This window comes from Trifolium pratense, linkage group LG5 (assembly GCF_020283565.1).
Source record: "Trifolium pratense cultivar HEN17-A07 linkage group LG5, ARS_RC_1.1, whole genome shotgun sequence".
Taxonomy (NCBI): domain Eukaryota; kingdom Viridiplantae; phylum Streptophyta; class Magnoliopsida; order Fabales; family Fabaceae; genus Trifolium; species Trifolium pratense.
In genome coordinates, this window is record NC_060063.1 from 48,404,482 (window position 1) to 48,421,218 (window position 16,737).

General features: G+C 33.6%; 3 protein-coding genes across 7 annotated transcripts in view; 2 read left to right on the forward strand and 1 right to left on the reverse strand.

The window, feature by feature from the left end:
• The window catches only part of LOC123883528, a 37,096-nt gene extending 27,462 nt beyond the window's left edge, over positions 1-9,634 (forward strand). Inside the window, exon 5 of the mRNA XM_045932365.1 lies at positions 9,158-9,634. Coding sequence (XP_045788321.1) covers positions 9,158-9,491 — 334 coding nt within the window. The 3' untranslated portion in view covers positions 9,492-9,634. The remainder of the gene's footprint in view (positions 1-9,157) is intronic.
• LOC123883527 lies at positions 2,112-6,950 on the forward strand. The gene is made up of 4 exons (XM_045932364.1): positions 2,112-3,832; positions 4,981-5,127; positions 5,869-5,985; positions 6,209-6,950. The coding sequence occupies exons 1-4, from the start codon at positions 2,396-2,398 to the stop codon at positions 6,845-6,847; spliced, it is 2,340 nt and encodes a 779-aa protein (XP_045788320.1). The 5' UTR covers positions 2,112-2,395; the 3' UTR covers positions 6,848-6,950.
• LOC123883529 (probable glycosyltransferase At5g25310) lies at positions 7,848-16,365 on the reverse strand. 5 transcript variants are annotated; one of them, XR_006800227.1, is made up of 7 exons: positions 16,122-16,284; positions 15,393-15,941; positions 15,160-15,290; positions 12,869-13,217; positions 11,278-12,072; positions 10,500-10,637; positions 7,848-8,143 (listed from the first exon to the last, which is right to left on the reverse strand). XR_006800227.1 is itself a non-coding variant. In XM_045932368.1 (5 exons), the coding sequence occupies exons 2-5, from the start codon at positions 15,807-15,809 to the stop codon at positions 11,398-11,400; spliced, it is 1,572 nt and encodes a 523-aa protein (XP_045788324.1). In that variant the 5' UTR covers positions 15,810-15,941; positions 16,122-16,365; the 3' UTR covers positions 10,919-11,397. The 5 variants fall into 5 exon arrangements, 3 of the variants coding, with proteins under 3 accessions (XP_045788324.1, XP_045788323.1, XP_045788322.1); XR_006800226.1 differs by having other exon boundaries at positions 7,850-8,143; positions 15,393-15,986; XM_045932368.1 differs by lacking the exons at positions 7,848-8,143; positions 10,500-10,637 and having other exon boundaries at positions 10,919-12,072; positions 16,122-16,365.
• Between the last annotated feature and the right edge of the window lie 372 nt (positions 16,366-16,737).

Here is a 16,737-nt window from a genome sequence, read left to right on the forward strand (position 1 = left end):
TATTAAGACTAACACATTTTAATCGTAAAAGAAGTATAAAATTATAAGTTTGAACCTAAATCTTTGCATATATGTTCTTACAATTAGCAACAGAACTGTAAAATTTAATTTAAGAATTTGTATTATTTAGGTTAATATTTACATTACTTTATTTGAATTAGATACTGTATTTTGGCCTAAATGGAGAGAATAAAAATGGGGAGGGAGAAGCATTGGTTAAGTAAAGTGGGTATTCGTCAAAAAAAAAAAAAAGTAAAGTGGGTACCAAACAAAATTGTGAATCGAATTAAGCAACCAATATGTAGTATTAAATATTAATACATTATAAAGAATTAGGTGACCAAAATCCTGTCCTTATACCAAAATTCAATATCATGAATGAAATGAAAACAATGATGGACTACCATGAGATCCTCCCATTTCCACGAAAGGAAAAGAAAATCACCCCACATACTCAAATATATTTGAGTTTGACACAAAATGCCATCAACCCTTTATTTTTCAACAAAAAACTTTTATATAATACAATACCAATACAACAATTAAAAACACTATAACTTTAGATTTTAAAATATATAAAAGTAAAGATTTTGTAAAAAATATATACAAAAAATTAAATATAAAATTGTATATTACTATCTTACTTTTTTAATATTTATTTATTGTTGTCGATAAAAAACACAATGTATACATAAATAATAATTGTCCTTTATACATTTCTATTGAACTTGTGAGTTAAGAAAACAAACACACGAGTTAGGCCACTAGATTCGGTGTAATGGTAAGAAATTTGGGTAGTATGCACAAGATCTTAAATTCGATCTTCATTGCCAACATTATAAAAAAAAAGTCTTGAAGAACGCAGATTGCCTAACGATACTTCAATACTCAATTACAATTTAGGAGATTGGTGATAGTCCAATCTAAATCTCAAGCAATTTTCAATTTCTTTTCATTATTAACAAAATCAAACTTGATATCTAGATTACTCTATCTCAATCAAATGGTCACACATTATATTACTGCGTGATTGCGTGCTCTCAATAACTACAAACAATTTGAATCAAAATTCCCTGTTAAAAGGATTTCACGCAATTTCATACTCCAAGAGCATGTTTATCTCTGAATTCTTAAATTGGGATTCTTAACACTATTCACATAGGTCCTACTGTGCCACGTAAGATTAAGCAACTCTTAAGGGTTCAGACACATATTTTGCTCCATCCATTGATTCTTATTTTAGGGTACTTGACACTATTCATCAGGTCTCACAATATCATATATATTTATATTATTTGTTTATGCCGATTAAAATCAAGTCTTAATTCATTATGATATAGTTAATATTTAAATGAGTATGTTATAAATAAAATTGAACAAGGTAAATTTAAAAATAAAAAAGAAGATACATTATATATTATATTACATATTTAAAGAAGAAAAGATTAAAAAGGGAAAATCTTTGTGCATAAAAAAAGATAAAAAAAAAACAATATCTTCCTGAAATTGTATTTCAGTATTGCATAAAAAAAATTTCTTCCTAATTTTAGGAATCAGAATAACAAAATAATTTTCGGAAGCTGTCGTCGCTCCACCGTGTTCAGTTAGCCACCGATCTGTGTACTCTCTATCCCACCGCCACACCACCAGATCTTCGTCCTCTCTCTTCACGGTCTCATATCTCGTTCTCTTTTCTTTCTTTCTCTTTCTCTGAATTTTTGGGTAAAGTTTGGATTTTTGTTTTTTTTTGGTTTTCTCTAGGAATTTGTTTGTTTGGTTTGTTGGATGCGATTCAATTAATTTTTGCTTAGTTTTGATTGTTTTTGGTGAGGAATGAAACAGAAAAAAATGTATAATTAAATGTAAGAATTGAATCCTTACCCAAGTATCTTTCCTTAAAAATAAAAATTAAACACCGCCACATATACTCCCTCCAACGACAACTAAATATAAGGATTAAATACTTAGTCACTAAGTATCTTCCGATAAATTTGTAAGTTGATCTAATATCAATTATTGACTTAAGATTGTAAAGTTCAAATTTTAAACAGTAAAAATAATCTTAACCCTCAATTTAAAATCAAACAATTCAATTCCAAATCTATTACATTTCATAGATTCATAGTTGATTATTTATTTGCCTTTTTTATCAGTATTTTTCAATTTGAAATTATTTTTGTCCCCACCAAGAGAGGGAACCCTATTACGTTGCCACGCCACGCTACCCAAACAGGAAACACCCAAACTCCACACTCTTCTCTTCCTCCATAAAAGGGCGCCATTTGCTTTTTCTTATTTCTCTCTTTCTCTCATTTTCAAATCACAATTCACAAACATTCTCATTTCTAAAACCTCTTTTCCCTTTCCTCTCTTCAAAACCCTAATCACTTCCACAATGCTCCCTCACTCCTACACCTTAGATTCCCTCACCAAATCCCAAGAACTCTTATCATCCATCCAATCCGCCACCTCACCTTCTCAAATAACCACCGTCTGCACTTCCATTCAAACTTTCCTACACACTCACTCACCCGATCAAACCCGTCACTTCTTCTCCCTCGCTTTCCCAACCCTAATCTGTAACATCTTCGGTTTCGAAAATCCACGCGCCGCTTCACCTTCATCTAACGGTTGGATCAACATCCCCGAACTCGATAAAACCCTATTCTCTCTCCTCTCCCCTACCGGAACCCTCGCAACCGCTATCTCCGCCGTCGACCGTCTTTCTCTTGTTAAATACCTTTTCCCCGCCGAACGTCTTCCTCTCTGGTCACGTTCACTCTCCGATAAACATAATCTCTCCGATCTCTGTCCTTCACTTTTCACTTCTTCGTCTTCCTCTTCGCAAATTCAGCTCAATGTTTTTCAATACTTCTTTTTCTGGTTCGCTTATTATTCAGTCTCCAAGGGCAATTCCGGTAATTCAAATTCAAATTCCGATTCTAATTCCGATCAAGTTTCCGTCAAGAGCAGCGCAGTCAAATTCAGGTTAGAAAACTGGACCGCTTCAATTCCACGTTTCTCCGCCTCAAAACGCCACGTGTCAGACCAAAAACCTAACTGTAATCTCTACACGCGTCTTCTCTACGCGTATCTTCGCGAAAATGTTCCTACATGTGATTTATCGTCTCATCAACCCTACCGGAGCTCGATTCTTCACTACGGTTCCGGTCATGATGCAGCCGTTGCGGCTCGAGCTGAGTTTGTTGTGAACACGCTGATTCATTTCTGGCTTGTTGACAATGATTTCTCGCCGTTTCCTGTGAGTGTTTGTAAGGCGCTCGGCGTTTCGTTTCCGTTCGGAGAAATGCCTCCTTCTCCGGGGTTAGGTGAAGTTGTGAAGCTGTTTGTGAGGTATTTGGGTTTGAGTACTGTGAGTGCGTTTCGCGAGAATGGGGATTTTGGTTATAGTTCTAGTCCTAGGTGGAGGACTATGGAGGTTTCGAAGAATAAGGATTTAGGTTATGGGTGTTGGAATCAATGTTTGCAGAGACCTTTGTATAGGTTTTTGTTAAGGACATTGTTGTTTTGTCCGATGGCTGCTTCGGTTAAGAATGTTTCTCAGGTGTTTTATGTTTGGATTAGTTATTTGGAGCCTTGGAGTATTAAGGGTGATGAGTTTTCGGAGCTTGATGCAATGAATGGTGAAAAATTGGATAGTTCTGTTTCTGAAAATGGAAGTGCTGGTGTTTGTGGTGGTTTTACGCCGCGTTGGCAGGATTATGTGCTCTCTAATTATCTGTATTATACTTCATTGGTTATGCATTTTATTGGGTTTGCTCACAGGTTTCTTCATAGTGATGTTGAAATTGTAGTCCAGATGGTGCTCAAGGTTTGTTTCTTAACTATGTTCTTTTATTCCATGTTTACTGCATTATTGTTCTGTGGTTGTTATTGTGTGTGACTAGAAATTTCTGCTTAGGATATTTTGTGGAAAGTGAAAGAGTAATAGCATTTGAGTCGATTTATCCTCTCACTACTTTGTGTGCATGGATTGATTGATGAAGATTGCAAAACTTTGTAAAAACATGGGAATGTTGTAACTTGTAAGCACTAGAATGTGGCTATTGAATGGTTATGGATGTCTATGTCTATTTAAGGAATTCGTGCACATAAATGAAATAGACAGAGGCATCCATGAAGGAAAAAGCAGGATACTTGTATTGGTGCATACCACAATTTCAGTAATTTTTGTTTCTAGAGCATCAATTATGTTTCACTCAATGTTTGAATATTCATGTTTTTATCTGCAAAATTTGAATTCAACTGTCATTTGATCGTCTGATTTTGGCTGAACTCACCTGCATGCCTGATACGCATTGAAATATAATCTAATTCATTAGACTTTCTAGAAGTCTCTGTAGCCCAAACAGCTAGAGCAAGTGATGCACTGTACTATCAGTTGACTGAGCATTTAGGTTTTAGATACAGATTATTTTTTACTTGTGCATATGATTCACGGTACATATTGTTATTTTTTTGTAGTTTCTTAAAAATATTAGATTAGAAGGAAAATGGACATTATCAGTTCAATACATTTGTATTTGTACTATGCATTAATTGCTCAGGTAATTGCTTAAATATTGAAAAGGGAATTTATAATCCATTGTGTTTCATTTCAACACAGAATTGGCGCAAAAGATAAGTGTACAAAATGTTACGGATCGCAATAACCTGATCTTTGTGGAGTTGTGTTTCTCAACTTTTAGATAGCCCTACTATTGTATTTTTTTTAAGGTTTTAAACACATTGAGATATCACATTCCGCTAGGAAATTATTTGCACTGCTGTTCATGTTAGACCTGTCTGTATAAATTCTGGTTAAAACTTTACTCTGCACGACAAGTCTCATTTTTTTATTCCTGTCATCTATGAACAATGTTTCTATGTTTGTAAATGTGAAGTTTGGTGCTCTTTAATGATAACATCCTCACAAAGTTTAGCTGAATGAAATTTTCACTTTCTAACCTTCTTTTCCAGGTGTTAGACACGTTGACATCATCCAAAGAGCTCTTAGACCTTTTGAAGAATGTAGATACCCTTTTCCATTCCAAGCAGGCCGGCTCAGGCAAACCAATGTTGAATAACTTGTTCAGATATGTTCCTATCATCCGTGAACAGTTGCAGGTGGTTTGAATTTCTCTTCTGATTTTAAAGATTTTCCAATTCCATTTATCGGTTTATTTTTGCACCTTAATATAACTTTTCACCCTAGAAGTTGATCCTATACTATACCCACCTACAGTTACCAGGATTTTTTCTCTTTTTTGTTGGTTATATATTTTGCTATCTCATGTCTTGAATCTTTACACTCCCCGAGTAGTTTGTTTAGGTTCATAGGTGGTTTAGACATAGTATTAAAAGCCTGATTGTTTTAGCATTATTTAGGATTTTTTTTTTTAAAATTCTTTTGAAAGAAAAATAATTCTCCAAGTGTTTAGGTAGTTTGTTCAAGCTTTTGAATTAAAACATGGAATTTGAAAAAAGAAACAGATTTATAATTATTTTAATAAGCTTTGTTAAGTAGTTTCCTATAATAAACTATAATTTTAATTATCTTTTTATGTTAAAAAGGTTCTTTTAATAATTATAAGTTTGTATCTAGCTGAAAAATAGTTCATACTGTATGTAAAATCCCTAAGTAATCATTTAAACAACTTGGTTTAAATGGTTCAGTTGTTAACAGGTACTCCCTCCGTCCCAACATATAAGCAAAAGTTGGTCAACAATAGTGAATGTATTTGGTCCAAATTTTTAACCAAATACATCAAGTTTCTTTGACTCATTTTTGCTTATATTTTGGGACTGAGGGAGTACTATGCATGACCAAAACTTATTATATTTAATAATATATACTGCTTGTTTCAGGACTGGGAAGATGGTTTGTGTGAGACTGATGTTGATGGTTCATTCTTGCATGATAATTGGAACAAAGATTTGCGACTGTTTGCTGATGGTGAGGATGGTGGACAACAGCTCCTTCAGGTCTAATATATTTTTATGCTATCGTTACAAATTTGTGATTCATATTATGTTAAAACACAGTCATTCATTTGTCTATTGATTGCCTAACATATCCCTTATACGGGGCTCGAGACAAACTATGCAAAGGCTGGTGACAGTGCACCACATTGTGTTTCTAGTACAGTAATCGTTATATATGCGGTATATGTTATTATCTTCTCACCACTTCTTTTTTTTTCTGTAGTTATTTATATTGCGTGCTGAAGCCGAGTTACAAGCTATATCTGGTAATAATGTTACATCCAGCCTTCAATGCATTGATTCATTGAAGGCGAAGTTAGGGTGTTTATTTGATGGGAAGACTATAAATCTATCTCCAACCTTCCCAGAACCAATGCAGCCTCAGCAATCACGCGATGAGATATTCAAGCCAAGAAGAGCTGGCAATCGTGTGTGTATGGATGTTAAATACAAAGGCGATTGGATGAGGCGTCCCATATCGAGCGACGAGATTGCATGGCTTGCAAAAGTGCTTGTTTGGTTGTCTGATTGGTTGAATGAGAATCTTGGATTAAATCAAGGAGTGGCCAATCTTGGATTAAACCAAACAGACAGCAGTAAGTCAAACTCCTCGTGTTCCTATGTGGAAGTATCGACTGATGATGCCCATATATGGGGTCCTTCAGAGGCCCTGAAGGCTTTTCTCTGTACAATTTGTTCTTGGGTTCTCTTTGTGGGTGCTGCTTCTCTGGGTTTCATGCGAAGATATGGTCTGAGGGTGAATCTAAGGATACTAGCCTCGAAGAAAGTTGTAATGGTTTTTGTTTTATATGCTGTTTTCAATTTAGTGAAGAAATCCTTTCGAGCAATCCATAACATGTAGGAGTATACATTGAACATATACAAAGTATATAGAGAAATGTAGAAAGTACAAAGAATTTTGTTACTTTGAAGTTATTGTGCTAATTTACAAGTGGTTTTGCACAGCCAAAATTAAATTATGTTAGTTTGGTATTTTGCTCAAGTTGGAATGCTGTAGTGAGAAATATAGTATCTAGCTGCATCTTTTTTATGCTTGCTTACTTATTGGTATGTGCATAAAACTTATTTGATGTTTTTCGAAATTAAAAATATTTGATTTTTGTTAAATACTTGTATTGAATCTTTCTCAAGACATTCAAATGAATAATAGTACTTGAAATTGAAAATTGAAATTGAAAATAGTATGACTAAAATGGTAATTGTCATTAATTATTTTGATTCCATTTTCGTTGTGAATATTGTGATAGACTTTTCATTATTTACTAGTTTTCAGAGGTACTGGGTTGTGGGTACGAAATGGTCCACGAATCCTCTTCTGCACATTTTTTACATATAAATAACATGATCAAGGGCCCCAATGCTTTAACTTATGGACATCTCTCTTTCAAACTTGCCACAAATATGTAACAAAAAAATGTTTTTTTTTTTTCTTTATTTAAAGAAAAATTTGATAAGTTGGGTCTAAGTTCACCAAAGTTAATTAAACATGTTATTGTTTGATTTATTTCTGTATTAATTTGGTTTTTGGAAAATAAAACTAAATTGAGTTTTATGTGTGAATAAATTGAGGAGGTAAATAGCTAAATATAGTACAACTTTGCCTATGTGAAAGTAATAAATACAGCATCATTTTCTTCTATACAAAAATCACCCCTGTCACAGTGTCACCGATCATTGGTTTAGTGGTGATTGACATTGGACTTAGTAGGAAAAATCACGGTTCGACTCCTCGCAACTACGATCGGGAAGAAGCTGAAACCACTTGATGTCAGAACTAAGCTACACATTTTGAGAAAATTACACCGTGATTCTGGTATACCCACCGTAATACTAAACATGAAATTACGGTGATTATTCGACATGAGAATGAAGTAGCAAACGCATAACCAAACACACGCTAAAGAAAGTCAAGTACAAGTGTACAACAAAACTTACATTCATATTTTTTATTAAGAAAAGAAGAAAGAAATTACCTCGAAGAAACTACCAACATAGCGTGGCACAAGTGGTAGATACTTGAGTCCCTTAACCATTTGGTCTTGGATTCGATCCCCGGCCGGTGCGTATGGAGAAGCATTTGTTGGGAGAAGTCAACCCCTTAAATGTATTAGTCTCTGCAGTTGCGTGCGAAAGATACCTTTGATTTAAAAAAGAAAAAAAAAATATTAGATTTTTCTCACACAAATATGTACCCTCTACACTAGCAATTAAATAATTCAATAGATCATGCATGCATAGACTTATCTCATTGAGTAACAATTAAACATCATTAATATATACTTACCAATAATTTTGATTAATTGGTTAAAACCAGTACACGTAGTCACTAGGTATTGGAATCTATAACTAACTGGTGGTTGGATTTTCCTTTTTGTTTAACCTTCCTTATGAAGGGTAGATACGTGAACTCACCTACATATTCCAATATACCTAGTACCATTTTTTCACACTCTTATAAAAGCTTATAGATTCTCTTAACTAAGTGCCACCACAATATCACTCCTACTCTCTCAACAACACCAAAAGCCTCATTCATTATGGCACCAAGAAAGGATGTAAAAACTAAGAAAACAATGAATAGAGGTGCATGGACCACAGAGGAAGATCAAAAGCTAGCACAATGTATTCAAACTCATGGTGCTAAGAAGTGGAAAACTGTTTCAATCAAATCAGGTAAATTATAATAAGACATAAGTTATTCTTTTAGTACTACTTACAAGTCACATGTAAAAAAAAATGTACAAGTTTAGAAAATAAGTGCGCCCGTTTTGTAACTGTTCAACGACGGTGGATACTTTGTACGTGTAATATGGTTATGACGAAAAATAAGTGTGCTGATTTTGTTTACATGAATTGTGGCAGGTTTGAATAGGTGTGGAAAGAGTTGCAGGCTAAGATGGTTGAACTATCTTAGACCCAATATCAAGAGAGGAAACATATCAGATGAAGAAGAGGATTTGATTATTAGGCTTCACAAACTTCTTGGTAACAGGTTTGTCATACTCAATGGAACACTGTGACACAGTTGCACAGATATCGGACACAACACTAACACTGATCAGACATGTCTTATGAAGTGTCTGTGCTATTTATTGTAATCATATCATATTAGCATTATTTTTTGGTGATGAATTTTTTTTGGTATGTGAAGGTGGTCTTTGATAGCTGGGAGGCTTCCAGGACGAACGGACAATGAAATTAAAAACTATTGGAATTCTCATTTGTGCAAAAAAGTTAATCAAATAGGGGAAAAACCAGAAACTTCCACTGCACAAGAAACTACAGCTCAGGACAATGTTGCTGGGGATAGTGGTATGTTAGAGAATAAAGATTCAGTTAATGGAAGTATTGATTCAGATGTTATCTTTGATGTGAATGAATTTTTAGACTTTTCTACTGAAGAATCATTTGAATTTGACTGGGTGAATAAATTCTTGGAGTTAGACCAGATTCAGTTTATTGAGAACACAGAAAGATCTGAGTGAGCATTGTTTTTTTTTGTTATTTGCTGTTATTCTAATTTAGAACTAATGCTTGTTATTAAAGTAAATATGTAATGAATTGTGTCAAATATAATATTTGCTGCTTGTTTAGCTTTGTCAAATTTATTAGGGGAATATTGATATTTTTAGACCAAATGGTTTGGAATGACAAATTAAAGGATTATTAGTTATATATATTTAACTAAGTGATCATACTTAAATGATTAGCGAATATCAGTTAAGAACAAATTGTATGAAAGAATCCGAATTTGTATCTGGACTCAAACAATCATTGATCAAACTTTATTTACCTCCCGACCAAATACTGAATTACCAAGGTATTCCCTAAACACAAGGGGGATAAGACAGGAAAAAAAAGGTTAGAGATCATTGGGAAAAAAAGAAGCAAAATTTTCTTTTCATAAACCTTTGGGATTGTAGCAATAACTGATGAATTCATTTTCTTACTATTTAACAGGTGGTCAATATCTAAATAATTCATAACTATTGGAAGCTAAATGTTGATAGTTGATACATCATACATATCATGATGCACTGTGAATCACATGGAATAGTGATTCACATTAAAAGCACATGTACTTTCATCCTAGACCTAGATACCCATACCAGGAACACAGCCACAAAAACTTCAAACCACGTACTAATTGCCTTCTGAAGCTAAATCTGTAGTACTTATTTAAATTATACTTATTCACTTGTGCTTAAAAAACAAAAAAACACCAATCTTCACTGTTTTGAAGTTTTACTATTGTTCATGTGGCATTACTTGTTACCTGAATAGATAAAAGGGTCATGTTAACATGTGCATAAAAGGCACATGTTAAGGTTCTAAATATAGAAAATTGCATTTATTATTAGAAAAAAATTTAATGCTTAATAAGTTAAATGCACATATTTCAATATATTATTTCTACTTTTACTTCCTTAACATGTGCCTTTGGTGCACATGTTAACATTTTCCTAGATAAAATTATCAATTTAATGTCTTACCATGTTAAGTTTAAAGAATTACTTTAAATGGCATGTTGGCAGCAGTAGTACTTGAAGTAGGGTCAGTTTTTCATTCAACGATGGAACAGAAGGTTATTTAATGATGTATGGCCAATTTAGTACCAAAACTGTAAGATCCTGCAATATGATCATTAAAATACCAAAGTTACAAAATTATTTCACAAGTTGAAAATTTTAGATCACATTAGTCATTTTGAGTTGCTCAACTAGTCTTTAAATTTGTGCTGGAATAAACAATGTGATTAATTATTTTCTGCTTACAATATTAGTTAATAACTTAATATAACAGAAGTTAGATTATCTGATCTCTATGATATTTATGTTTCAGAAACCATCAACCTCCAAATAAAAATATAAGAAAAACAAGGAAAAATGTGTGGTAGCAACAAAATGGTCAGTGATCATAAATAATGATTCAGTAGTAATAGATCTTACTCCATAGAGTTGACAGTTCAGGAAGAAAATACTAAAATAGAAGTAGGGAACTGATGATTGAAAGCAACAGAGCTTTCTCTCCATTAGTAGCCCCTCTACCCCCCACAAAATTTTCCCAATAATAATTATCATACATTGAAATCATTATCCAGATAAAGTAACTATGAACATAGCAAGATATTTCCTTCTATGGTTTTATGAAAGAGACAATTGAGAGTTCAAGGATTTAATGCTTTGAAAGAGGAAAAGAAAAACTATTACCTATTACACATTTAAAAATAATAGCATTCAAACTTATTTACAAACCTGTTAACCAGATTACCTAGCATAGGATCAACCATCTAGCTGTTTGGTTCCTCGCATCAAGTATTCATGAAATTAATAAATTAAATTAATCAAATTTCTGTTGTGAAGCCAACCATTAAGCAGTATATGGCAAAGTTCAAATCTGGTTTAGCTTGTTGAACCATATTGAATGCAAGATCATGTGAAATAGATCATATCTTGTTGGTTTTGGGTTCCAAAGGAAATGCTTCTGTACCATCTTCACATTATGATGCATTGCAACATATTTTCTCATAGGAATGGACAATAAAATTTCCTTTAGCCTAGGAATATCCTTCTCGGCCACCACCACAGAAAATGCGCTCCAGTCCAGAACTTCACTAAGTGGAAGGACAAAATTATCTGCAATGATCACGGGAACACATTCGTAATATATGGCTTCAACTATCCTAGGGCTATTAACTTCAAAGCCCATTGGACATAAACAATATTTACTTGATTTCATGTGTTGAATATAATTCATTTTTTTGGAGACTCTCAAAGGTAAACGTTTGTAGATTTTCATGTCTTCGTCTTTTTCACCACCCCAATACTTAAGAAGTGTGGGTCGTACTCTACCGTGCATGCTTCCAGCAAAGAAGGCGAGGATTGGACGTAGTGATGCCCTATTCCCACCAAGATATCTAAGAGGTCTTCTTGGTTCTCTTATGGTAGTTTCTGGAAGGGAAATGTCTCTTCCTGCGATGAAGATTCTTTCAGACGGATCAGCATTACATAGAGCTTTTATTGTGTTTCTGGCTAGTTCTTTATGTCCAGTCACTGTGTAAGGACCCTGCAAATGGGAGTTTCAAACAGGAGGCATAAAAAAAGACAGCTTCAATACACCAATATAAAAAAATGCAATTGACCAGGTTCTGATATGGATAGTAATGAATAGACTATACTGCAAAATGGAAATCAACGATTCTCAATCTCTCCACTGTTACAGTCAATTATGATATCAATCATGCATTAGCTATGAGCTAAGCATCACTAAGCCACCAATAAGCTTTGTGCATGTTTACATGCATATAAGAAAGAGAAGTCTTTGAAAATTTCAAGAAAAACAAATGTTCACCAAAGTGTTTTTCATTGTTCAGTAATCACTGGAAAAAAAAGAGTGCGATAAGCCCACGGGAAAACAAGTGAAAGATGTTGCATACTTTCATACACAACATGAACAACATGATAGGGCCATTCATTATTGCATATTTCAAGGTAAAAACCACTATCAAATGTTTAAGGGAAATTGGAACTTATGAAAGAGGATTAATCAGTCGAAGTAATGTGAAATAGATCGGGAGATTAAGCAGGAAATTTTTTTCTTTGCCATGCTGAGAGCTTTGTAGCACTAGGTTATCCTATTATTATCATCATCATCATCTATTATATGGGCGAACCTTTATGGATCGAAGTCATTTTAATGTTATTTTTGCTAAATAAATTCATTTTCATTTTTCCACCTAATCAGTGAAAAGAATAGCATGGAAATATAAGAATTGAAAATCGTAATGCTCTCAAATAAATACCAAATTTGGTGAAATCACATTATCAATAATCAATCAATCCAAAGGAAAGCAGACACCTACCCAATCATGGCAAGCAACAAGGAAATGGTCCGATCCATGTGTGCGATTCCAAAAGGGATACTTTGCAGCAATCTTGTTTACATAGTCTCTAAGAAAGATTGATAATGGTTTCAAATCATGTGACCCAGGCACATATAGTGCAACCTCCATTTGGCGTGCACTGTATGGGAGATAAAATAAGTGGGCCCTGTCAGGATCCTTGGTGACAAATTGCTTATTTTCCTCCATTAACTTCATAAACCATCCTTCAGAAGCATAGATTCCCTTAAGGTAAGGATTGTGAAAAACGGGCCTTGCCCCATCGCGATATATATAAACTTTAAGTGTAGTTTCCATCAATTCATAGCTCCTGAAATTTAGGGACAAATATGGGTTTAACACAGTAGATGATATGGACATACCAAAGTTGCAGTAGTACATTCCAAAGATATAATCAACAGTATTCAGCAGATCACAGTCATCAAGTTACACAATCAGTTCCACGAGCCTCCAAACGTCATCTCCTTAAAAGCTCAAAAACTCGGGGGAGATGATTATAGAAAAACAATGAAGTACTTGGACCCAACACTAACAGTTTAAATCTGCTTTACCAGACACTTAAATTGTAGACATGGTCAAAACTACAATATTTACCATGTAAAAAGACATTGACCATTCTCATTAATGTGACTGCCTAAAAATCAGCTTTCATATATCCCATTCGAATTTTGAAGGATGTATCATTACTATACTAGTACTAATTGTAATAAAAGTTAGGTTGGTCGAGCTGTCCTTTGACAAAGCAGTAGACCGAATAGTCCAAAGTTAAAGCCTTCTTGCCCAAGTCTTCCGATTCTGTGATGAATGTATGCCGTCTATACTTCTACTTGTTAGAAATGTGATATAAAACCACACACATGTCTTAAACAACTAAGAGTTTAAACTTTTCGCTTTTCAAATAGTTAATTCTTGGCATAGTATAAACTCTATAACCAAGTGGTTTCGAATTTGATCCCTACATCCCCCATTACTCTAATAAAAGAAAGCTGGACTTTAGCATGAGGTGAGTGGATTTATGTATTTCCCATTCATGATTAGGATTAGAGATGTAACATGAAACCATTCATGCGCCATCACTTGAAAATATCAAACTTGAGGTGGTTGCTCCAGAACACTAATTTAAGACTTAAGTCAAGTGGTCTCCTAAAATCTATGAATAAATATTCACATAAAGACGGCTTTATGTAATACTACTTTGTTTCTGTTGCTTTGATTGAATAGTTTTTTTTTGTGTGTTAACCCCCTGGTTAGGGGAAAGGGCCCTAGTAATCCAGCGTTCGACCGCGAGGTAAGTAATGCTTTGATTGAATAGTTTAATGAATGGAGATTTATATACATCTCTAGAAACATAAAAAAAAAAAAAAAAGAAGGCCACATTAAGTAAAATATGACTAGTTCTATGGGTATAAGAAAGGCTTACCCTCCCTCCGCTACAAAATTAACATCATAAACATTAATGCCCAGTTTCACAATGATAAAAACTGAGTTTACATAATATTTTTTCAAGCATGTGCAATATATATTGGGGTATATAGTTTTCTCATTTATTTATGCCTTTTAATTTTATAACTAGGGCTTTTATTTATTGTTATTTGTTGTTTGGGATTTTATTCTATTTTAGATTATCTAATATCTAATTCTAGCTTAGAATATAAATAACTTTTTTCGGGAGCTCAGTGTTATTGGGTCTATAATAAATAGACCTTCATTGTGAGTATTTTATAAGCTTTTTGTAATTACATGATATCAAGCTTACTTCAGTAGTGACTAGCTTATATTTGAGTTAGAGGAACATTATCTTGTAAAGAAATACTATAGGTTTGTCAAGGAAGCACCTTGTCAAAATTAACACTATAGTCTCATCTAAAGAGAAACTTCTGAGGAGTGCTAGCAACACACTCTTTAACAAACACACTCTAACACACTCTCTTCTATTGGTTAAAATTTATATGGGTCCCATAAAAGTTATATGGGTCCACATTTTTTTATGGCACCCATGTGAATTTCAACCAATAAAAAAGAGTGTGTTGGAGTGTGTTTGTTAAAGAGTGTGTTGCTAGCATTATTCTTTAGCTTAATTAAGGGTGGATATACCCTTGCTATTTTTATAGGAGTCTTTTTACTTTTTCTTCAAGTAATTCTCAACAACAAAAATATCAGAGAAATCAGTAACCATCAGATGCAATTATAACACTACTCAGTAACAAAAAGATGAATAAGTATGCAGAATTTAAAAGAATAAATAAGAGTACCTTTTGAAAACAGAAATGTTCCTAAATAAAGGAGCATAAAGATTAGGATCTTCATTCACAAAAGTAGCATGATCAATCTCTTTCTTAGCATACACAAGGGCCTCAGTAGGTGACAACAACCTAATGTCCGTCTGCGATATACACATCCAGTAAAATATTGGTAATGTCTCAACTCATTAATCATATACTTCAAAACAATAAACAACTAAATTCATAATCTAATCAACTTCTACCTGCTTACCAGAAGAAACTATTGCATTAGCAACCTTTTTATCCTTCTTTGGTTGCGCCCGATTATCTACAGATTCTACACTATCTTGCTCAACTGATGCCGATTGAACAAACTTATTAGTCGAATTAGGCGAATCAACCGAGTAAGGAAGAGTGAACTGAACCTCTTGAAGTATATCTCCTTTAAGAAACTCATTCGAATGAATAGTACTATTAGAGGATCGGTACAACGATGAATCATTTTCGCGAGGAAAATGCAAGTGTTTGTTTGGTGGAATTACATAACAATGTACAAAAATCTGAAGCACAAACCAAAATACTGTAAAAATAGGTATAAGAAGAAACAATCTTCTCCAATCAATCTTGTATACAAAACGACAACGCCACGGTAACTCCATTTGTTGAAAAAACTTGTTCATCTAAAATTCTCAATCATCACATCACATAACACAATAAATTCCGCTTATATACTGCGCTTTTGTTTTGTAGTTCGTTTTTCCCGGCCTCTGTTCGTCTTGTGCAGAGACCGGTTATTATTAATGATATATTTGCTGTTCAAAAAAAAAAATCAACATGCAACTTCAAAAAACTGAAACCTTCAATTGAAATGCAAAAAATGAAAAAAGAAGATAAATTAGTAAAAAATAAAATATAAGCAGAAATAGATAATTGATTATAATTGACATGCATGGAAAGTTGAATCTGAAGAAGAATGATGCAGAAATAGGAACCTGGATCTGAGGGTGGTAAACGGTGAGGTTAACGGTAACGGTTGTGGTGTGAAGATACAAACGGTTCTGTTAGGAAGATGGTAATTCCAAAAGCAAAGACAAAAGGAACTGAGGAAGGAACAGAACAACTCTCAACTCTTCAGCATATTGTAAAGTCAACTTTTTTTTCTTTTTATACTTTTACTGTTATATATTTATTTATGGTAGCATAATATTCATCATCGTAAAATGCGGAGATAAAACTAAATTAACGGTAATTTAATTTGATATTTAATGAGATCGAATTAATTCTGTCAAAAATTACGTAAGATGAGATACAATTAATTTGTAGGAGATTTTGATTATTTATGTCCACCTATCATAACTCAGTTGACAGAGACATTATACAAAAATTATCATCATTTTTACTTTGCATCGCTCCATTAACTTACACTCATTTTTGAGAATTTAAATCCAAAAAACAACAAATCCTTACCCAAAAAAAACCTATTTTACCATGTTAAAAGAGCATACCGGTTGTTCTGTGAGCTTAGCTCAGTTGGTAGTGACATCACACTATATGTACAGGAGCTGGGGTTCGAACCCCGGATACTCCACTTATTCACCTTTAAGGTGA

What these genes read in the sequence shown, in the direction of transcription:
- LOC123883527 (XM_045932364.1), top strand. Translation starts at nt 2,396, where the DNA reads ATGCTCCCTCACTCCTACACCTTAGATTCCCTCACCAAATCCCAAGAA. An exon ending in TCATCCGTGAACAGTTGCAG is followed by an intron (nt 5,128 to 5,868) that starts GTGGTTTGAATT and finishes TGCTTGTTTCAG; the next exon opens with GACTGGGAAGATGGTTTGTG. An exon ending in GTGGACAACAGCTCCTTCAG is followed by an intron (nt 5,986 to 6,208) that starts GTCTAATATATT and finishes TTTTTTCTGTAG; the next exon opens with TTATTTATATTGCGTGCTGA.
- LOC123883529 (XM_045932368.1), bottom strand. Translation starts at nt 15,809, where the DNA reads ATGAACAAGTTTTTTCAACAAATGGAGTTACCGTGGCGTTGTCGTTTT. An exon ending in TAGTTTCTTCTGGTAAGCAG is followed by an intron (nt 15,291 to 15,392) that starts GTAGAAGTTGAT and finishes TGTATATCGCAG; the next exon opens with ACGGACATTAGGTTGTTGTC. An exon ending in AACATTTCTGTTTTCAAAAG is followed by an intron (nt 13,218 to 15,159) that starts GTACTCTTATTT and finishes CCTAAATTTCAG; the next exon opens with GAGCTATGAATTGATGGAAA.